Source organism: Atractosteus spatula, chromosome 5 (assembly GCF_055471065.1).
Source record: "Atractosteus spatula isolate fAtrSpa1 chromosome 5, fAtrSpa1.hap1, whole genome shotgun sequence".
Lineage (NCBI taxonomy): Eukaryota > Metazoa > Chordata > Actinopteri > Semionotiformes > Lepisosteidae > Atractosteus > Atractosteus spatula.
In genome coordinates, this window is record NC_142710.1 from 41,814,414 (window position 1) to 41,838,681 (window position 24,268).

Consider the following 24,268-nt stretch of genomic DNA (forward strand, 5'->3'; position numbering starts at 1 on the left):
TTAAGACCTAATACAAATGTGTACGGATTTGATTCCTTTAGATCTATAATGTGTATCCCAAGGTTGTATCACCACTTCTCACATACTGTATATCCTGTGTGTATATCCTGTCACTATACTATATAATATATAGCGTTTTGGTACAGTATGCTGTAGGCTGTGCAGTGCATTTAATACATGTACTTTTTATATATTGCAAATTATAGAGGGCAACTGTGAGTCAAGTCATATAGCACAACAAAATCAGCTCACTCCTTTGTATCTGGTTATTTTGAGCTTTGTCTTCTTTGGACCACTTACTGTGGTGCAGGTTTATGTGACTTACTGTATTACTTGTCACAAAGATACATGCAGTTTATGCGTAGTTGGTCTTTGTCTTGGAATTGTAAGGTAGATTTCCCTTGATAGTTTCCAATGGTTAATAAACCAGGTCATTGTGTACCCCTGTACCTCATATAACCCTCATACAACCCCAGGAGTAATTCATTGGGCTCTGTCTAGCTACTGTGCCCACAGCACAAACAGCAGAGCTACAGTCTTGTGTGCCATTACATGCACAGCTAAAGTTCTCAATGTTGAGACAACCAACTCAGAGATGTCCACTCAGTAAGACAGAACTTCTAGATCCCTGGCAGCACAGAACAGTCTGGTTCCTGCAGTTCTAGTTCTCTGTTGGCTAACAAAAAAACATCCCAGACTGGAAGTCCAAACTCTAGACTATATGGACAGCCTGCAATCAGAGTGCTGGCCACAATCAAGGGCCAACTTTCACATGTACTGTAGATTCCTATAAACCAGTAAACTAAAACCTTATCTCCCATACTAAGCTCCATTTCAACGTACAGTACAGTAGTTAATACATCACTCATACAATCCCATGGAGAAGTGTTTTCCCATGTTCTGAAGCAACTCTCTGATGACATGTGAAAATAGTTGATGATAAATTAAATGTCTAAAATAATTAATAATAAATAGCAGGCAAGCCAGGCAACGTCACAAACAATACGTTTTTTAATTTTTTAATCTGAGTACGTATTCCTTTATATTACCACCTCAAGTTTATTCAATCAACAGAGCAAAACCAGCTGATCTCTGCTAAGTGTCATGTAAGATTTACTTTAGAGCTCGACGAACAAATGAATGGACTTTTGAACAGCATATTTCATGTTCCTGGTTCTGTCAGTGGACATATGCATGGCATATCAATACCACTTTATAGACACACAGTAATTTCTGAATAGTCAGCCTTAGCCCCACAATATTTCATGATGTTGGGAATGAAAACTGTCTCTGGATTGAGACTACAGTTCTCAAACTGAAGGTAGAACAACCACAGCATGAGCTATAGAGTGAAACTGCAGCTCCACCTGTTTAGCAGGAGCTCTCTGGAATGTCACAGCACATATAACCATTTGTTAAAATGGTAGAAAAGTCCTCTGTGGGAGAGAAGGGGGTTGTGAGATTCAGCCACAGAAATAACAACAGAATCTGATAGGACAGATGTAGGACAAGACGAGGCACCTGTAAATAAACACAAAGAAACATCAGGCAGGCTTTGGAGTAACTCTTATAAATACTTTGAAGAGTGTAGGTTAGAGGCGTAGACATGCGATTAAAAAACAGTTAATGTGAAATTGCTGTTGTCTGCAGCGCATTCAGATTACATCCTGTTTGTTTGGTTTTTTGTTTCCCACTCCTTCAAAGTTTCTGCAGTTTGTCCTGTAGAGCTGGTATCACCACCTCAACACAAGGAAGGCCTCTGAAGTCCAGCTCAGAAACGACTGCTTTGAAAAAAAAAAAACAACTACATTTTTCCGTTGCCTTTTCTGACTTTTAAACCAGACTGTTCCCTTCACATCCCTTCCTTCACGTTTCCAGGGTAAAGAAAGAAACAAAAACCCAAAGTGCGCCCTTGGCTCTGGCCAGTCGGACAGGGTGCTGGTGAAGCATCAGGGAGTCCAGTCCGTACGAGCACCTCTGCCTCCAAGAGCACGCTCACTAAATCACATTGTCAAACAGCTGCATGGACCGCATGATGTTCTCATCCTATGAAGATGGTGAAAGGACACAAAAATCACAGTTAAATAATCATACTGTAGATATGTAGAGTACATGTATAGAGAAACACAGAATTTCTTGGGCACTACTAAAGGAAAATGTCCATAACTCATTAGTTCCTTTTCTCATTAAATTTTCACTTAGTAAAACCACACACTCTGCCTCTCAGCTTACAACAAACACCCATCTGTTCCCATATGGGTACAGTATATAGGGTAATGAATGCTATAGGTTCTTGTATGTTCTTCAGTGGCTCATAAGCCCATGGCAGAGCACCCAGGTAAGCTATTGGCAACAAGATGTGCCACAAAGAAAACCCGCCCAATGACACCAGGGCTTTCTCAGTGAATGGCAGGTGCATAGTGGTCTTGCAAAAACATGGAACAGATGACCTTCTCTAATCAGATTAATACTAATCTTGTTGAAAACTGGTAGAACATGAAGTTCAATTCCAGACATCATTTGCATCACCACATACTGCAATATAGAACTAAAGTAAAATGATATACATGTACTGTCTTATAGACACCATTCAGTGACACATTTGGATATCTTAATGGCAGCCATGAAACATCAGTGCTGAAACAGACCTTAGGGAAAGTTTTTAAGTCGGGTTTACAGTGCAGAGAAAAAGTTTGTGAACCCCAAAGTTCAACATGGCATTTCCATAAGTTTTACAACGATCAGAGCAAGAGCAAGAGCAAGAATGGTGACTCTCTGATATTCTTGGGATTAGAATTCCAGAGCGCTGGGGCAAGAGACGGCCATGACACCCATATAATGTAAATGACCTTGAGGGACATCCAGAAGACCAGAGTCACACAAACGAAGGCTACAAGAAAGTGAATATACAGTAATAAGTCAGATACAGTATTTAAGTGGCAATGTAAAGGTCCATTATAGGTGAGCTTGAGGATTCTGAAGTTGACTCGAGAATTGGTTAGGAAGCCAGGACAAGGCCTCTAAGACAATCGTAAGGTCATCACTTGCACACAACCTGATTGGGATTCTGGCTGCTGAATCTGAACATATTGGAGTTTGTTCAGAGTTTGTTCAGCGTGGATTTAGTTGCCCCATTGAGAAGGGCATTACAGTAATCAATTAAAAAAAAAAAACGTGTCGACAAGGCTTTCTGAAACAGTCAAACACAACATAGGACGCGGTTTGGTGATGTTTCTGAGGTGGAAGAATGAAGTTTTTACAATACTTGGCGCATGAGGGTTAAAAGTCAAGCCAAGATTGAATACCACCTATAAATTCTTTAATTTTGATTAAAATTCAATCACATGTAGATGATGGGAGGTGCCAAGTAGCATGACCACAGTCATTTTTCACTTTACGTGAAGGAAATTTAGTCATCCCAGTTTTTATATCAAAGATGCATAGAGAGACAGTTATTTCAATGTCAGGTTTAGTATGGACATAGATTTGAGTATCATCAGCATAAAAAAGATGTATACCATATGATTTATAATAATAATATCCTTACATTTGTACAGCGCTTTTCTGGACATTCAAATTGCTACAGGTAATGGGGATCCCTTCCACCACCACCAATGTGCAGCCCCACCTGGATGATATACCATAGCCATAGTGCGCCAGTACACTCATCACACATCAGGTATCAGTGGTGAGGAGAACAGAGTGATGAAGCCAGTTCAGAGATGGGGATTATTAGGAGGCCATGATTAGTAATGGCCAAGGGGAAATTTGGCCAGGGTGCCAGGGTAACACCCCAACTCTTTTTGAGAAACACCCTGGGATTGTTAATGACCACAGAGAGTCAGGAGCTTGGTTTCACGTCTCATCCGAAGGACGGCGCCTTTTTACAGTATAGTGTCCCCATCACTATGCTGGGGCACTAGGACCTACACAGACTGGGGGGCTACTGCCCCCCAGAAGCAGCCATCCTATCAAAATATTTCCAAGAACAAACCAAAAAATCATCAAGGAAGTTGAAAAGAATCCCACAGTTATATCCAAGGAACTGCAAGCCGCTCTTACCTTAGTTAATGTGACTGTTTATGACTCATCTATCAGACAATGACTGAAAAAGAATGGTATTGCAGGTGTCATGGTGGCATAGTGTTTAGCATTGCTGCCTTGCTTAACTGGGACCCTGCTGGGGTAAAATACCTGGGATGTGTTCTCCCTTTGTTTGCTTGGGTTTCCTCTGGGTGCTCTGATTTCCTCCCACAGTCCAAAGACATGCTGGTAAGTTAATTGGCTGGTGGGAAATCTGGCCCTAGTGTTAGAAAATTTATGGATGGTTGGAAAAATGGTGTTCATGGAAGGATAGCAAAGCAAAGCAAAAACCAAGATCAAAAAGAAACATTGCAGCCCATCTGCAGTTTGCCAAAGAGCACATATTATCCACAAGGCATCTGCAATAACATTCACTTTCAAACAGAAGGACCTCATTCCAACAGTCAGGCATGGCGGTGGGAGTGTGATGGTTTAGGACTGCTTTGTTGACTCAGGACCTGAATGGTTTGCCATCATTGACACAACTATGAACTCTGCATTGTATCAGAAGATTCTAGAGGAGAATGTCAGGCCATCCAAACATAACCAGAAGCTTAGATTAAAGTGGTTCTTTACATCTACAGAAGAATAGCTGCAGTGGAAGAAAATCTGCATTGTCAATTGCCTAGTCAAAGTCCTGATCTATACCCCATAGAAATGTTGTGGCAGGACCTGACGTGAACTGTCCATGGAAGGCAGCCCTCAAAAGTCACAGATTTGAAGGAGTCCTATAAGGAGGAATGTGCCAAAATTCCTCAAAAGCAACGTGAGAAAGTGATCAATGGTTATAGTACCGGAAATGTTTTGTTGCAGTCATTGCTACTTAAGGGGGTGCTACCACCACATGACTTGTGTCATTTATTTAATCAGATTAACTTTTTTTATTGAGATTTAAATCAGGACCTAACAACATTTTAGGTTTCAGATATGTGAAACATCTGAAAATCACCATCTTTTTCTCAGCACTGTAGCTTTTTTTTTTGTATTTTCTCATTACGCTTGTACAAGCCATTTCAGAAGGCTCTATTAAACAGTATCCTGCATTCCTATCCAATAACTTTGATAATATGAATAAAATAAAAACCAAGAAAAATGTTAGAATTATTACTTTCAGATGTGTTCTCTCCCTGCAATAGTGGCCACTTACCTTTTGACATGATTCAATGAATTCTTCAATAGTCACCACCCCATCATTATTCCGGTCCATTTTCTAAAGGAAAAAAAATGAAATAAAGTGACTTTGCAATAACCTGTTCCAGTACACTGAATAATTCATTCAATGGTACAGTGTCTGTCTGCCTGTTTGTCAAGGTGAATGCTGAATTGCAAGTCAGATGTGAAGTGTGTTTTTCTCTTTACACTGATTGTGTTTAGTTAAAAGTTATTTGAAAGTGTTATCTCTTTTCTTCCTGTCCTAAGCTGATTGACTGCAGTGTTTCTGACCAAAACTGATCTTGTTCCATAGGTTGTGGAAAAAAGGCAGTAACATTAGTGGTGTTTTTCTCCAGTCAAGCAGTATGATTCTCTTGGTAAGAGATTCATCCTGTTGCCTACCATTTTAGAGAAGAGATCTTTTTAATAGTGGGAGCCAAAATATAAATGGGGAAAAGATTATTATAAAAGAGTGTGGCTCGACTTTACTTAGCTAGGAAAATCGACTTTTTGCAAAAAACTTAGGTAGATGATACAGTTCACATGGATTCAGTTCACATCGACAATGAGATGAAAATATTGCTTTTGATATACTTTATAATTATCCCATTAGTATAGTGACACCTCCTATTGGCATTTGAACAGATCTTTACTTGCTAATGAGACTTTAAGATGGTGTGTTGAAAAGATTAAAGATAGAAATAACTTTTTCTTCTCTATGACTGGGATGCAGGGGAAGTACAGATTCAGCCTTTCAACGGAAGCATCACATAAGGCATAAAAGAGTCCATATGGATGCTGGGGGTGGTGATCCTAATGTCCATCCCAACAGAATGGCTGTTAAAAAGTTAATTCCAAATAAAAAGGTGTGGGCTATCTGATCAGTTGGAAACAAAAATGCAGTGGGTGCTCGGGAGTTCTCCTTTCCGGATCTGTGAAGACATGGATACATCTACATTTTATATCTTTGGGAAAAAGAGATGCACAATCTGCAAATTGGCTGCGGGTGTTTGTAGAGTTTCCTTTACGGCAGAGTCATGGAGGAGAATGTCAACAGTAGCATTACGCCTGTAGCCAGAGCTCAGAAGCTCAGCAAGGCTGGGCCTGGTTAGCACTGTAATGGGAGATGTTTAAGGAAAACCATGCTGCTCCTATAGAAGCTGTTGGAGCACTAATTGTTGGAACGGTTTTCCTGTGGCCTGGAATCTTTAGTCCAATGCCCTTGTCTAGCAACAGAGGACACGATGCAGTAGGAGGTGGAGAAGTTGTTAAATGGAAGTTACACCCCTCCTTGTTAGTGTTACAAAATGATGAATTTTAATGAATGTTAACTTTGGTCTCCAGGGTGAATTCTGTATTGGCTCAAATTAGCCCAAACTAGATTTTCCACTTAATTCAGATCTGTCATTCCGAACAAGTCCATATTTGATTGTACTGTTTATTTGGGACATCTTAACTAAGATAATTAATTATAATCTTGGTAAATTCTCCTAAGGTTCAATGCTGGTATCATGTATTTGACCAAGAAAAAAAACATTTATTTGTGAAACGTGCTTGAAAGCATTTTATGTTCAATTTACATTTTATTGAAAAAATCCATTTGTTAGATTGTACCTTCTCTGGCACTCTGAAATTCCATGGTGCTCTAAGCACCTGCTTCCCAGTGAAAAGAGACATTTATCAAGGACACTTTCTGTCGATGATATTCTCTTCTCTAGAAATAGTAAACCTTGCTAATGAGCTTCAGAGAGTGCTTACAGAACTGAATGATCCCAAATGTTTGGCTTACCTAAACTGACATCCTGCAGCACACCCTACAACAGTTCTTATATTTAGTAATGCAGATCTAGGACAGCTGATTGTCAGAGATGTTTTACAAAACTTTTGTAAGTTTTACTGGGCTAAGAGCACTACACTGTTAATTGGAGACTGGAAGGGTATTTATCAGAGTTGAGGGGCTTTAGTAGAACAGTGCAGGGGATGGGGAAAATCAGTCTCAGGGACAATACCACAACTGGAAGTGGTAAAGAAGATGAAGGCTAGATTAGAAAGATAAAAGTGACTGCTTTATAGATATAATGTTCTATAAAGAGAGAATGTTAGTCATTAATAATCTTGTTGCCTCAGACTTGTGGCATCAACAAACCTTGACATAGCTCTTTAGTCCTTTAATTCAGCAGATTTAGTACTGTACTGTATATGTTGTCAAATTCCGGGATGTGTTGCACTGGTTTAGACTGTTTGCCACTGGGGCACTGGAAAAGATATTCAAGGACAAAAACATGCACTAACTGGCCCTGTTTTCATTACCTTCGTTGTAATCCCCCAGCAGTCAGTCTGGATACTGATGTGCCAAGGAGATTACGGACTGTGCCCTACCCATTGCTGGCATTAAACATGCGAAGTGGATGTACTGTACAGAATCTGTGTAACAGCTCAACAAATGCAGCAGCTTCAGAAGTTGCCTGACACCCACTGGAGTGAGCACCTGGGAATTCATCATGGTTGTTGATGGTTGTGAGTATCATTAATTCTGATTAAAGTTTGCTGGAAGGACATTTTTTGTGCTGCTTCCTGCACTCTGCAAAACTGGTTTCCTTGTGGATGACTCTGGATTGGAGCTGCAAGTTAATGAGACTGGCAAAGTGCTACACTACACAGCTGACTACTGCGCATTCAAAGGGAGTTAGCCATTTTTAACAGATAAAAAAAAAACAAGGCCAATAGCATTTTTAACCAGAACTTCATTTGTTGTTGTTTTTTTAAATAATGGCTTTGTCATGTGCAGTCTGGACATTTTCTGAGCCTGAATAATGTACTATATGAAGTAAAGAATGGTGAATTGCGATTCTACATGTTATAATCTGTTCTTTGATGTTTTGAACAGCTACTAAAGGTAGAAACTGGCAAACTGATTTTAAATTTAACTGATTTATACATATTTTGTGATCGGCTCATAACATCTGATTTAAGACTTGAGCTCTGCATTCATCGATCCAGATTGGCAAAAAAAATGCTTATTTTTGTTGCTGTAATCTGAATTTGATTTCTTTCTTAAGTTTAACAAGAACAGCATACAGTAAATCATCTGTATAATAATGTAAAACTCTTTTGCTATCATCTTGTGGAACACTCTTGCAGGTAACTCTTTATTTGTTCTAATGTGGGGTTATTTCCTACAGCACTTTCCTTTGACCCAGGAGCTGCTTGTGACAGTGTAGTGGGGAGAGGGAAGACAGAGTAAAGAGAGGTGTGACACCTGGAAAAAGTTTTCCACATGTTCCCTGGGAGCATCCTCTTGCATGGAGGGGTAGGTGTACTTCCCCATCATGTCATAGATAGACTTCATTATGTCCATCATCTCCTGCAGAAACAATGCACAAGAAACCCTATAAGGTAATCTCCAATAGAAAAATTAACCTATGCTAGCATTTCATGCTCATATACCGAGAGGCATTAATAACTCAACAAATGAGTATTGAGTATTGGAGCCATATATTTTAGAGAAGATGTAACTGGCAATCACGATTACAGTATGGCAATTAAATCAGTGGAATGTCATGTACAGTAATATAGTGTTTCTCAACCTTTTTTTGTACAAGGGACTAACTCCCTGAGGTTCTCCTTCTTTGAGGCCTAAAAGTGGTTCACAGCAAAAATACAATTTGATTAGTAATTGTTACAACAGAGACCAGTCAGCAATACTCAAGGGACTGATAGTGGTTCATGAACTAGGGCTTGTGAAACACAGATCTATTGTCTATAACATGTGACTTGTCCATCACAGTTTAGGAACCGGCAGTACCTCTTTGGTAATGCAGCCATCTTTGTTGAGATCATAGAGGTTGAAAGCCCAGTTAAGTCGGTCATTGATGGAACCCCTGAGGATGATGGACAGGCCCATGACAAAGTCCTGAGAGACAGCAGACACCAGAAGATCTTAAACTTTAAAAAATCAAGCTTTTTATTCTCAGCAAAATCACAAAGGAAAGAGCATGAGCCAGTAAGGAGAGAGAAAGTTAATTTAGCGTTTAAAGAACAGACGAGAACAGCTCGTCGGCCATTTTATGACAAGCATTTTATGACAAGCAGAGTGATTCTATCATTCTATCAGGGTATTTAGCATTATTTTGAAGGTTACGTGCAATAAAATAGAAAATTCACTGGCTTCTCAAGAATTCTCTGTGGCTAGTTTAAGATAGGGATGAAAATATTGTTTGATAAATGAAAAATGAAGGTTGTGCTTGTGATTATTGTCAAAAATGTAAAACATATGCCATGTCTGACACTTCTTCCATTTATGCAGCCATCAGATTTAAAATAACCTAACTTAAGTATTCCTTTTACATCTGTAAGTCTAGATTAATTTACAAATGTTGACTTTGATATATACTGTACTGTACATTTGATGTTCTTACTCCCTTAGTAAAGTCTTTAAAAACTTTGAAAAAATAGTTTTAGTAAGGTTCTGTAATACAAGAACACTAATATGATAGATGAAGTCACTCCTCCAATTATCCTGGAATAATGTAATAGCACAATGTGTTTCTGTCACGAGATCAGGGCCCCGCAACCAGAAATGCTCCTCTACTCATGTTAATTTGAGAAGGCGCAGACCTCGTACTGTAACTAATTAACCAATCACCAGTTCCACTTTCCACAACACCTCTTACAACCAGAGTACTTAAGGACTGCTCACTAGGTCTCCAGTGCTCAGTATTGGGTTTTCCATGAGAGCTATTGTTCCTGTGCTCTCCTGAGACATACCTTTTTTTTCTCTGTCAGTCTTGGACCCGAATCTTACCCTGACTACGACTCTCGGATCATGGATCAAGGATATGGTAGCTAGCTCTCTTTCCTGCATAAACCTTTATTATTTCTCTTCCATCTCCAGCTGGAAGTACCCTCGCCCGAAGACTACCACATAGGGTCCTACAATATGACTCACCTCCGACTATGGAACCTGACAGTTTCAGCTCCCTAATGGATACATATTTATCTCACCTCAAAACTGACAGATCCATTTTTGTGTGTATCGAAGGCTTCAAACAGGAAATGTGCATATGTACTTGAATCTGTAAGAGAAAAGGAATTGTATCTTTCTTAATTATAAACCCACCCAACTGGGAATTGACAATTGTGTTGGAGCAAGCTAAGGCTTAGTCAAAGCCTCTTCCTTTACTGCAGTTAATTGGACACACCTGCCTATATTGACTGATTGGACTCCTCTAGAATGGAATTGTACAGGCAGAAAAGAGATCACCTAATAGTGCCTGTGCTTAATTGGGACATTTCTCAGGAGTAGCAGCAGTCAGTGTAACAGCAGTCAGGTGCAGAGGGCAGAGAGAGCTGAATCTAAGCTCCTGCAGTTCAGGGAGGCAAAGTGTTAGTGAATGCTTTAACATCAGTATTCAGCTGGCAGTCCTAGGTCCAGTTTAGGTTTGAGAAATCAGAAAGAGATAAGGAAGACTTGCAAGGATTTTGTTACAGGTGCATTTAGTAATGAAAGATAGATCTACAGAGAGAATTCACTAGTCTTTCTAGTGTGTCCTGGATTAGTTGAACTTTTCTGTAGGCCTTGTGGTGTAGTAGATCAGTAGTGTTTATACTGTAGTTGGAAACAGGGCGTGGTAGGTGAGGTGCTCCAGTAGGTTTCGGGAGAGACATGGAACAGGGCAGACTGGCTGTGGAAGGGTGAGCCTGATTGAGCGTGTCAGGGATCACTCAGGGAGAGGGAGAGTTCAGGAGTTTATCAGGAATCTGTCTGTTCCAGCTCTCTCGGTGGATTCGAGGACTGAAGAGTTGTTCCAGGCGAGAAGGGGAACTGAAGACCTTTTAGGAGCAAACGCCTATGTGAAGGACTGTTTTTGGGACTGAGCAGGCTTCTACAAAAAGGCACCATTGGTACAGTATATCTTAGGATCCCGGAGGGGTTTCACAAGCTAGCCATGACCGATCACTGAAACACACACTCCTAAAATGAATGATATAGTGGCTCAGGACTACACTCTGTGGCTCAGAGGTTGGCATTCATCACACCAATAGTGTCTTTATGTCTTGGTTCATGATGATGAACCCTGCAACCAGACAGGAAGAATGAGGAAGAGCAGACAGGCTCTTAAAACACACCTATCCATCATTTGACACACAAATCATTCCATAATGCTAGTGAATATCTGTAAGCATTTCTTCAATTTTCACAACATTTTCAAGATGTTCATTTTATTTCAAATTCATTTAGACATGTCTAAAAAAATATGTTTTAATAAGAAGTGTAAGAGGGCAACCCTTGGATGTGGACCACATTCTCCAGAGAACCTGTGGGAAATGATCTGCTGCGCTCAGTCATCTGACCAGGTGCTGGAAGGCAATTGGTCAGATGACAGTTTAAAAAGCAGGAAGTAAAGACGCTTCTAACCATCATCATCAGTATTAGTATCAATGACAAATTCTGATATTTTTACCACAGAATACAATTAAGAATCAATTTTGTATGACGTTTATTATTGTTAAAGATACATTTTATAAATATAAACATGGCTACCAACTAATACATTAAATAGGTGATTGCATAAATAAACCATCACCTAACTACACTCCTCCAGCTTGGCAGAGGGAGACTAATGGATCTGCCAGGATAGGACCATTAGGCTCATCCTGCAGGGGTTTGAGTCTTCTTTTTGATGAAGTGAGTTTTAAGACTTTACATCTGACAATGGATGGACAGTAAAAACACTTATGCCACACTCTCATTTGCTGACAGCTTGTGTGCCATGTTTCATTGCATTTTGCCCTTAGCACAAACAGTACTGTAGCATTTAGAGCTGGTTTTGTGTGAGATAGGTAATAACCTATAGAATCAGGCACACCTGGTGTGAATGAGTAGCATTCAGAGGGAGTCATATTCCATGTGAGAGTAAGGAGCTGTCTCGGTAGACTCTGCATGGAATTAGTCAATCCTCTGGGTTAATTAAGAGGCTTTTAAGATTAGCTAGGAAGCAAACGTTTTTGGTTTGCACCCAGGCATCCAGGACTCTAACTGCAGCAATTTCTGAGAGATCGATCCTTCTTACAGAGAGTGGTGTAACATGAATGGAGTGATCTGCAGTCTGATATCACCTACAGACTGTTTCTTTACAAAACAAACGTACTGTAGCAGGACACCCTTGTCACACAGGGCTTTTATGTGTCCACTAACCACATGTGCTTCCAAATAAACTTTTATATCATAAGTTGGATTTTTTTGTTTGTTGACATCTTAGAATTTCATCAGCTAATCCATGGGAAGAGGGAGAGGGACACACACACTCACCTCCCTGGGGGAAGAACTGGGAATAGATCAGTTTGAAGGTGTCCTCATTGACCACTCCACTGGGACACTCCTGCAGGAGACAGTACTGTCAGCCCATGATCAGACAATACACGCGGCACCCGCAACCATTTCTGAATGTACTTCCCAAGTTTTAAAACGTATTTCATTACTGCAGAATTTATGTCTGCAAACATCTTATATGAATTACAATCTAATCATCTTTAATGGATAAGTAATATGTTTAATCCATGAAAAGAGAAGAAAGAAAACACCCGAAGAAGACTCCACGGCCGAAACTTTGTGTTTTCTTCCTTCTCTTTATAGCATGGAATAAACCTATTACTTGTTCCTTACAGCCTATGCATGCTGACGCAGCTACCCACCTGAACATCTTTAATAGATTATATTTAAGGTACTAACAAGGATTTTACATCAACTAAAAACATAAAACATAAATCTGTAAACATTAGATGTGAACTTAATTTGGGTTGGTAATGGTAATATCATGTATAGTACAGTATATTATCTGTAATTATTATATTATTAATATATTAGCTATTAGTAGATTTGACATTTTATATATTTTTTATTTTTAGCAAAATTGTGCACTGTTTAGTTAAAGAATATACAGTACATTAATTACAAGATGACACATTGCAGACCTATCTTTAAATAAATACTTTCTACATAACATTGTAATATTAAACATTTTTATAACCACTGTTATGAACTTGTGCTCATTCATAAATCCATTGATCAAACATCTCAATGAAGTTTCACGTTTAAACCCACTGTGATGTGTGTCATTTTTCTTCCCATTTTAAACAAACTAAATATATGGTACTTTAAAGTAGTTGAAAAGCATGTTTATCACATATCAATTTACTTATTTTCCATTGAAGTGGTTTGTTTTCTTCTCTTCAGCACTACAGGATTAACAGGTAACTTTAGCATTAACATTAACAATAAATTCTTACATTAATGAAAAATGGGATAATTTCTATTAAATAACCAAACTGCATCATATTACAGTATGTGGATTGTTAATTAATCCCTGTAACTAAAGCACTAAACTAAATGCATTATATATACTGCAAAATGAAATCACATACCTTTTCTGTTTGTCTCAATTACCAATATGGTGGCTTAAGATCATTGGAACAATTCTATTATGTGAGATGAATCACTAATACTATAGTATTATTATGTAGTATCACAATACTACATAATAATATTAAGGATAATATTTGAGGAAGCACAATTAATATGATACAGTATATGTAGTTTGTTCTCCCAAAGCCAGATACTTTGAACCTCCAATATTAAGTTATTCATTTTACTAACAACTTCTAAAACAGAGCATTAGCAAAGCTGTAGTAATCATCAATATATGTATTAATTTTGCCAACCAAATATTAAGTTAAGACATTTGCAACAAGTTTGAAAACTAATCATGAAGCTTGGTTTAGAGACCAATTCAAATATTCACAAACAAATTTGAATGATTATCACCCCGAATTAATATCAAATATCATCCAAAAATATATGAATTCACAAAATAAACCCACCAGTCTGGTTTGATTAATCAACTTTTTAAAACACACTGTACATATCAAATAAAATCACACTGTGAACAAAACTACAGATCAGAGTCACAACAGTTTGTCGGGAAAGAAAAGAGCCTCACGTTTTTGAAGCCTCTGTAGAGGACCTGCAGCTCTTTCTTGGTGAATTTCGTCTGCTCCTGGAGCTTGTCCAAGCCTTCCGGCCGGTGGCACACGGTGGAGAGCTCAAAGTCGTCCTCTATGCTGTCTGTGAAAGAGATAAGTACGCATTACCACAGATCTCTGTTGAGAAATGCAGCCTGCTAATGTTAATGGTTTTCACGCTCTGTTCTACATTACTCTTTCACAAAACTCTTACAAGGTTATAAACTTACCAGCTGTACTACATTGCCCAAACAAGTTCACGGTCTCATCTTGAGTCTTGCTGCTACCCATATCCTCCTTTCTACATTACAATGTACAATTCATTCTCCTCACAAAAAAGAAAAAGTGTATTTCTCACAGACCCCTAACTGTGGTCTACCATAGCAGAAGCCCAGTGAAATGTAGTAAAGCACAGCTCAATTATGCTGATACTGTAGCTTTGTGCATGAAGACTATAAGGTTTACACATGCTTTTGGTAAACAAAAACAAAGCAAACCAGTTCACCAGTCTCTCAGCTTTGGTGAAACTCTTCACTAGTCACAATAGCAACACTTTTCTCTCTTCTCCAGTTTTTCAGCTAACATTACTCTGGTCCACTGGAATTACACAAGTTGTACATGATTGTTTCCAATCAAAGATATGTTTATCTTCATTTCCACATCAGTACTATCTGTACTTAAGGGTTAAACACAGCTGCAGAATGTGGTTATAAAAACCTATACAGAATATACAAAAGTAGAAATGTGAAAATCAATTATTTTTCTTTTCTTATCTACTGTGGTTTTAATCAAAGGCTGCTCTATGAAGAACTGACATGTGTGAAGGCAGACCTGTACCGCCAGCTCTCAGTAAGCCTCGCTGATTACAGGTTTGGAAATGAAAGCATAACCAGCAATGACAAACCGGACACCTCTCTCCATCACCTAGAAACCGAAACATTGTGCCAATTCCGAGGTCAAAACAAGAGTTGTGAACATAACTTACACCATGTTCACTTATGACACATTCATCAACACATGACCAAAAGCATTTTAAGATGTTCTATGATAAATGCTTATCACATTCTGACAGTCATACTGCAGTATGTGTCCCTTATAGGTACAGTATTAAAAATATTTTATCCCTTTCTCCATGGTGCACTGAACCCTAAATCTAATAATGATCATATTTGAAAAAAATATAGTTCACATAATAAAAAAAGACTCTATATTCACCTTTAAGAAACTTTTCCTTTCAATAAGAACTTAGTGTCAGTTTCTGTTAATGAAGCCACTCAAACAGTATTTTTTATACTATGATTCCATATTGAGCTGAATGAAATAATGCTCAGGATGCTAACAAAATGCAGAAAAGGAAACAATGCAAAAGCAACTGTGTTTTTTTGAGGTGATTCAAAATATTTGTCACTGATAGTACACTGATAGCACGCTCTTGTCTTCCACACTGCAATATAAGCAGTCAATAAGGCACACATCCCAGCTCGCACCAGATGATTTATTTTCTAAAATAAATAAAGTGCAAAACTCACTTGTCAAGATTAATGAGACTTTACACTTTTTCATTGCTCACTACACAAGCCCTGTGTCTACAGAATTGTCCTATTGTACTTCCTTAAGCGCAAAACCTTCAGCTGTGAGGTGCATTTAAAAGCGGACACTCACTGAGGAAAACTTTTTGTGTGCATAAGTATTTCTTCTTGCAAGTGACAGAAAGGTCAATTAAATCCACTTAGTATTTCCTGGGCAGACTCTAGAAGGAGCAGAACCCAGCACGCTATAGATTCCGTACTCAGGCCCTGCCTGGCCTAGGTGCAAGGTCGGTGGGTGGAAGTAAAAGGAAATGAAGACACTTGCATTCACTGACTGAGGGAGTGGAGCTGGGCCGACAGCAGGGCAGCAGTCTGAGGAATCTCTGTTTTATGGTTTTTTTGCTTTGGCTGGATGGAGCGTTACCTGCAAATCACCAACCACAGTGGAGAGAGAGGTTAAAGAGAGAGAGGAGTGCATGTGCTCTCTCACCAATGCACACAGGGACATGACAACACAGTGACGCACACTCACAGCACACTGCCACACTCACATAAACATGCTTGGGCGCGCAGATATACATGCCCTAAAATGCACTCTCAGACAGATTCGCTGCTGTGTTATCAAGCTTGCACATCCTTTTATACCCCATGCAATCCACTTACAGTATGTGAACTTTAGATGTCCAATTCCTACCTTAAAAATGTAAATATCATAGCCTATATCGAAAATCCCTTTGGTTATATATCACTTTCTGATTTTGTAAAACTCTGTACCCTGGGATTCATTCTGAGCTGCTTATGAATATAGAAATTAGTTTGTTTCCAGACATGCATGTTACATAGTGTCAGCAGTGTTTTAACCCTGTAACTAGCTAGGACACGGCAGATCAGAACAGATGCTACAACTGGTTTGTTCAGTTATTGTGTAACTATTTGTTCTCAGCAGTGCATTGTTTGCTGGTCAGTTTTTGAGACAAATGCATTTTATAAATCATCAACTCCACCCTATTTTATATATGAAACATACTGGAATCATGGAATGTGAAACTTTCTAACAAAAAATGTATTCTGGAGTCTTTAGAATACCAAATAGACAATGAGCAAACAGACAATAGATCCTTTGTTAAGTAACAAGCAGCCAGTAAGGTTCCAATGCAAAACTACTGTATGACAAGAGAAGTTTTAAAAAGTACATTGATTCCACTGAAAATGCAATAAGAGTAGAGATCAGTTTAAGTCAATGTTACTACAGTAATCAGAAAACGAGTTCTAAGACAGGGTTTAAAGACAATGTAAATCTGAAAAAAATCTTTAGAAAACAGAACTGTAGTCAGATGAAATGCTTTAGCTTTGTGAATGCTCTTGCTAAAAGATAACAGGGTTATTTTGCTGAAACTTGGAGAGACAAGTACAGATTCACATACAGGTATAGTGCATGATTTGCATGCATACACTTAAACCTTTATAAAACAGGACTATAGTTATTGTTTTTAAGATCAAGATACCTTAGTAGAGGCACATTGAATCACTCCTTCAAATACGTTATCGTGGTGAATGAACAGTGTCTGCTAGCCGTACATTTTAACCATAATTTTATTTTGTGAGTCTAGTGTTAATTAGACTACTTACAGTAACACATTTTAGAGGTACAATCCACTTGGTTAAGGCCAAATCAGTGGGTGCAGAGTTTACAGTAAGGGTGTACAGTAAACGTGTTTTGGTAAGGGTGAGTGATTTTTCAGGGGATGTAGGGTATGAGCTTTAGCAAATTCCACCAACTATTGTTGTGTGGATATAAAGAATGATTTAATAAAGAATGATCTTCAGAATTGCATTGTGTGCAAATTGACACACCTTTTGTGGTGCATTCTGTGGCGAAAGCAGCAAAACAATAAATGTAACTCCGTAAAACTTTGAAATTAAATGGATTTGAGCTCTGAAATGAATTTCCTGAATCTGATTCAACCAGTGTGAAAGGAAATCTTGAAAGGCTTGAAAAAACTGGAACACTTTCTGCAATGAAGAACTATCACCCATGTTGCAGAAGCTGACTCCCTGATTTCCTTTAAGGACTGGGCAGATAACAGTCTGGAATCAATTTGGTTCTAAACAATCTAAACAGCAAGATGGATGCTATTGCCTCCCCTCTTTTGTCTTGAAGTTTCTCCCATATTTATTTGAGCAATTACAATCTGTCCTTTGATCTGTGGTAAGAGTTCCAATTAAATTTGAGATTTTTGCTATTGCATTTAACACAGCTAGGTTTACAGGTATTGAAATGCATACTATGACAGAAGACCTCATAGCTATAGACTGTACTTTGGTATGTTTTCCATTTGTAGCCAACCAAATGCTAAGATATACAGTATAATGAAGAGTGAAGAATACATTAAGCAATGTTAGGTTAAAATTATGCAATGCACTAATCAGACCTCATTTCTAATATGAGTACAGCTGTGGTCAGTACATTATAAAGAAATCTTTGACGCCCTAGAAAAAGCTTAAAAACAGAAGGACTTGCTCGGGCATAATGTCGGTTATGTGAAGTTGAGTCCCTAGACCTATCCTGAAGCAGCTTGGTGTGATCTCATTTATTGCCTCTCTTATGGCCTTAAATTCCGGTATCTCAGTTCTAACATGGCCCTGGAGAGGTCTGGTGCTACAGGATGTGTGATATAGTGCCTGCTATGTCAGTGTCACTCACGGGGAGAGACCTGATGTACAGCTGTAACTGCCAGCACGTGAGGCTTCTCACCTCACATGCTCAGCTGTAGAAGAGCCTCTCGACCTTCTCGGCTTTACAAGCCCATTCGTTTCCAGCTGTCTCAGAATAACTACAAATGGACCAATTGGAGGGCCTGAGGATTGTCCTTGACTTAATGAATACAGCCATATACAGTAGTCACATATTTTCAAGGCAATTCTTTTGTCACCAAATTAGGAATGTGAATCCTTGGCTTGTGCTTGAACTCTCTCTGATTGCCCTTGTACTATACTTACTGTAACAGAGCTGCCCTGTCCAGCCCTGTCCTGCATTTCCTTCACGGTTGCTCAGTAATGACAACAGCTGTAGCTCATTAGAGAGAGACAGGGAGGTCTGATTTATTAAGATCTTGATGAGCATTAGGATGTAACTAATGTAAAAGAGTCACAACGCTCACTGTTACACATTATGGAAGTGTTCATGTTTGCCACAGTACTTCTGCATCAATGGTACAAATAATACGCTTCCACAATGCAAAAGACCATGCTGAGATACAGTATATTACTCTGTTTGTGTCTGTTTCATTTGCTGTTTAGTGTTGTGTTTGTTGCAATTCTCCTCCTCATGGAATAACACTATTAAAATTGCATAAAAATCAGACCTTAAAAAGGGTTGGCATGATGGTGCAGTGGTTAGCACTGCTACTTTATAGGTTTTTGGTCCAAGGTTCAATCCCAGCCTTGGACTCCTTCTGCACACAGTTTATATATTTTCTGTCTGTCTATATGGGTTTTATCTAAGCCCCACTGCTTCTACCAGCCAAAGACACTCTATTTAGGTTAGGTGATGTCTACAAATTGTGTGTGTATGTAGGTCTGTAAACTGGCATTTCATAGAGGATATAGAGTACAGTAGTCTCACCTTACACTCTCAGGATGTGGGATAGGTCAGGGTTGCTACAGCTTTTGCCATAAATAAGCACCTTTCTCATAGCGAATAGATGGAAAACTTAAAACAGTCTTAACAGTGAATTTTACACTCACTTCTTTCTGACTGGCAGGTTATTAAACACCCCATTTTAAATCTCTTCTGAAGATTGGGAATACCTATTTCTCCTGCAGCTCATACAAATAACACATCTCTAAAAGTTAGTGTTGGTGTTTGGGATAGATTATATACAGTATATTAGTAAGGTAAGGATAAACAATCCAGAGGCATGGCAAATATTAGCGATAGGGTTAGGGTTGGACAAGGGCTTGTGTGTAACAGTTAGTGGATGTTTCAGGACTACATCAAATACAATTAGGCTTTGTTAATGAGCATGTGCCCAGTCATTAAACCTCCTTCTCTTGGGAGAACCATTCTCTTGGGAATTTTCACATTAAAACCTGACACTTAGGTGAACAAGCCAAGAGGTAGCCATCACTAAACACAAAGAACACATTCACACACAGGATCAAGAACACCATCACACCACATGCAGTCAACCATGAACCAATGAAAAAAGCCAGCTTTCCAAAAGTGGAGCAATTTTGCTGACCTGGCTTTACATATTGTTCATCATTTTTTTCAAGTTGAAGAGTGGTTCAGCTGACACCATCGGATTAACATCAATGGCAGACATTGGGGTGAAAAAAGAAAAATCTCTTTCTTAAACTGCAGTTCAGCTACAACGCCCAAGTATGATGGGTAGATTAAATACTGGAGTTCCACTTGCTGTACATATAGATCTTTGCTAATAGTTGTTTTCATACTGTATGTGAAAATCTGCAAAACATCTAAAACAAGACAAAAATGGAAAATGTACCAAAATGGGAACTACTGCAGACTTCTAAATACTGTAACTGCAGTTTTAATATAAACTGTAATCTATAATAAGAAAGATATATACTGTACTGTACAATAATTCAAACATCTCTTGGAGCCTTATAAACCGGACATAAATCACCAGGAAAATGAGAGCTTTAAATGAACAGGGTGACTGATTTGTGAATCAATGATGTTTGGGGGGAATATGTACAAGATACTGCCACCCTATTAGCGGGCATGGATGCAGCTGTCCGGTATATGACACTTTGTGTTCTCTGTGGTGATGAAGCATCATTAAACAGATGCCTGATAAATGTAGAGACAAACATAGGGATAAATCATGAAAGACATCCGTCAATCATAGTGAAATACACTCCATTCTCGAAGCTAAGAGCTGTGCAGTAGGAACAAGTGATAGGTCACAATAATTAATAAATGTCTGAGAACACATTCTGGTTCTATTTGACAAGCAGCTGTTTGTCTGAAAGAACAACAATAATTCTATGGCATCATACAGACATCTTAGACTTCACCAGCTGCATTCTGTAAAAAGCCATTGTGAGTAAAATCACAGAAAATTACATTGCTCTTTGATAGTCTCATTTTGTTCCTGCTTTTTGTTTTACTATTTGCTTCTCAATTCTTTATATGTTTTTGAGTTTTCCGAATATTTCATTTGGTCTAAAACAGTGTTAATATTTCTTCTAACTCCTCTAAAATATGGTCTCTCCCTACCTCTTTGTATCTAGACCTCCTTTAAAACGATAAGAACTCTTTCCTGCTACACTAATCATAAATGCTGACACCTGAAAACTGACATACAAAAGGAATGTTTGCTATATATTAGCTTAGTAATACTTTCAAAGCAATATGACTTGTACTCAGTGATGTACTGTAGATCATTTTTTAAAATGTTTGGGTACTTCTTTGAATTTTGATATGCATTTTGCCCTCCTTACTCTTTCAGTGAAAAATACACACAATCAACAGCAAACTAATCTGAAGCCACACCACTGTTCAACTCCTCTCCAATATCCACTCCTGCCAAGCAAGAAACTAAACTATCACCTCCATGACATTGCAAACTTCATGGTTTTGCAGTGGCTAAATTAATTGGTTAATTAATTGGTTAATGCAAAAGAGCAGTTACCAGGAGGCTCCCGGTTCAAGTCCTAGCCCTGTTTCTGACTTCAGTGTGTCTCACCTCACATTTTTATGATGTTTTAATTTAACATCCGAACTGAGTTCTGAGCTGCAGGGGAGAAACAATCTCCAAATCCTGTTGTACTGTACGACACTGTGCAGCAGCTGTTAAATATTTTAAATCCCAATCTTTGCAAGTCTCTTTCTCAAAAGCTGCTAATTAACTAAAGATGATTTGTGCTACCACTGTTTGTACACTCTCCTCAAACCATATTGAACGAAATCTTCTTTTTTTTTATTTTCACAAAGAATTACGCATTACAGTTTTCAAAATTTCAATAAAAGCAGGTAGTCTATTTCCTTGTAGGTCATCGGCTAACAAGGTTAATTGATTGTTAGCACTACAGACACCTACAGGGTGCTCAAAGCACAGACTGAAGCTGTGAGTGCTACTACAGAATAAGCCATCTAGGAAACTTACTCCTCCCCCTCTTCCTCCCTGGGATCAGCACCTTCATGGTTTTGAAGAGCACTCCGGCAGTCTGTGGAATGAAGGCCATGTCTGAAGAAAAAAGGGATCAGAGCTCCTGGCAACTCTTCACTTCTCTTCCTCCAGCTTTTACCTCTCCGCCTCTGTCCCTGCTCATTTTTGCCTCGCCGCCCCCCTCCCACACACCCACGTCACTTGGTGCCTGACAGGCCACGTGTCGTTGGTCACCGGGCTGTGGATTTATATCCTCATCACCACAGTGGAGCCGCGTCCAGCAGGTTCAGGCTGCGAGCCGTCACTGATTTACAAGGAGATGGCACGGGGACAGTCACCAGCCGCAATCAAACACTCCCTCTGCTAATGGAACATGTCAAATTGCGGTAGGCCTCCATTAACTGGTCCACTGTTAGCCTAGTGAGGAAATGAGAGCTGGCTCATTTGATCACATACAATGAGATGCAAGCTCATACACATATATGTGCACACATATCCATGCCGATTACGCAATCACTCTCAATTACAGCTACATGGTTCACAAAATCACCCCTATATTAACCAGTGACACCTGGTCAACTCTCTACGGTATATTACATGCGGAAAAATGAGGAATGCTCTGATTTGTACCATTTAACAAAATATAAAGCAGAAGGTATTTACTGTACATATTAAGACTCAGATAAAAGCCATGTGTTGCTGTGCAAAAGTGTTTGCTTCTTGAAGAGGCAGAAATGTCATCAATCAATCAATGATAATCTTGCTTCACAGGAACGGATGTTATGTAATGAACTGTGGTTGGAAAGGTCCTGTCAGGTGCCTGTGTTTTATTCTCTTTTGTTATAAGATGTGACGGGCCGAGAGGCTGGAATATAAATGGAGGAGTGGGGTTCGTGTCGAATTCTCTGTCCCAGTCCCAGGGCACTACTGCTGCCAGTCTCTGAGACATACTGCACCTTGATGAGACAATGTCAGCACGCAAGTCAGTCCTCAAAATAAGTTAGGCAAGCAAGAGTCTGTACTTTGATGAAAGGCATCTAAAGAAAATGAGGCTGAAACAGTAGGTGGCAGGGAACTCTGTGCTGTAGGAAATGCAGCCTTTCAAATGAGACATGAAACTGTGGACCTAGATATTTTTGTTCATTAAATTCCCCATGGCATGATTTAAAATGTCTATTTTCTCTGCCTAATGTGTATATTAAAAATGGCTTCTGGGCACTGCCCCAGAGGGTGCTGCACCTCAACGGTGGATGAGGTGACTTTCCTCCTAGTTAGTTAGTAAGAATTTTGGGATGAAAATCGCTACATGAACACTAGATGTTGTTATTTTAGGCAATGACTTAATGTAGTCGGGATGGCGCAACGGTTAGTGGCAATGCTGCCTCGTTCAATTCCAGACCCGAGGTGCTGTCTGGGTGGAGTTTGTATGTTTCCCCATGTTCGCATGGGTTTCCTCTGGGTGCTGTGGTTTTCTCCCACAGTCCAAAAACATACGAGTAGGCTAATTGACTTCTGGGAAAATTGGTCCTTGTGTGAATGTGTACATGTGTGTCTACCCTGTGATGGACTGCTGTCCTGTCCAGGGTGTACCCTGCCTTACACCCATTATTGCTGGGAGAGTTTCTGGCTTCCCTGCAACCCTGAATTAGATAAAGTGGTTGCGAAATGGACTGACGGACTTAAAGTAGTCTTGAGACTTCCCTATTACTGCAACAGAATCAAATTAACCTGGGCTGTCTGTTCTCCCTGCACCTGCTGCGTCAGTGTTCACCAGACTCCTGGCTGGCACAGTGGCATTCAGAGCTCCAAAATCCCACAGCAGCTGGCATGGGCCATTTCTGTCTCCATTGGCTTCGCTGGCAGCAAGCTGCCAAATTTCACCATGACACTCAACAGGTGGCTGGCTAACAGACAGTGGCACAGCAGGTGCTGATTGATCACCTGTCCTAGATTGTTGCCTTGCTTTCCTGTCACAGATTCACATTGAGGTTAGATCAGTTAGGGCAAATGCAATTCAAAACATACTTTTAAAATAGCATTTCCACAGGGGAAAAATATGATATTAAGCCTTGTCCACAGATCTTTCATCACTTGCTAAGATATGCAATTATGTTTTTCCTTAACTTGGTATTGGCTGTCCTGTTTATCCATCTTCTCCAAAGCAACTTAAAACTTTTATCCACGTATACAAATGACTGTTTTACTGAAGTGATTTCAGTGACATACAGTACAATGATCAAGAGTACAAAAGCATAATATTTTCTGTGATGTACAGTAAAACAAACAACTTTCTAGTTACAAGTCTTGAGTTCTTAAGTCCTACCTTACACTGAGGTTGCATCA

The 24,268-nt window shown here is 39.2% G+C and overlaps 1 protein-coding gene across 1 annotated transcript; it reads right to left on the reverse strand.

Moving 5' to 3' along the window:
• Positions 1–993: 993 nt before the first annotated feature.
• LOC148835104 (A-type potassium channel modulatory protein KCNIP2-like) lies at positions 994–22,001 on the reverse strand. Its single transcript, XM_088917529.1, has 9 exons — positions 21,923–22,001; positions 16,111–16,209; positions 14,235–14,359; positions 12,548–12,617; positions 10,240–10,310; positions 9,041–9,148; positions 8,495–8,599; positions 5,231–5,293; positions 994–2,046 (listed from the first exon to the last, which is right to left on the reverse strand). The coding sequence occupies exons 1-9, from the start codon at positions 21,999–22,001 to the stop codon at positions 1,999–2,001; spliced, it is 768 nt and encodes a 255-aa protein (XP_088773655.1). The 3' UTR covers positions 994–1,998.
• Between the last annotated feature and the right edge of the window lie 2,267 nt (positions 22,002–24,268).

Coding starts and splice junctions, on each gene's coding strand:
- LOC148835104 (XM_088917529.1), bottom strand. CDS start 22,001: ATGGCCTTCATTCCACAGACTGCCGGAGTGCTCTTCAAAACCATGAAG. Junction 10,311..12,547: donor CCAGTTCTTCCCCCAGGGAG/GTGAGTGTGTGT, acceptor TTTCTCTTACAG/ATTCAAGTACATATGCACAT. Junction 2,047..5,230: donor TCATTGAATCATGTCAAAAG/GTAAGTGGCCAC, acceptor CCATCTTCATAG/GATGAGAACATCATGCGGTC.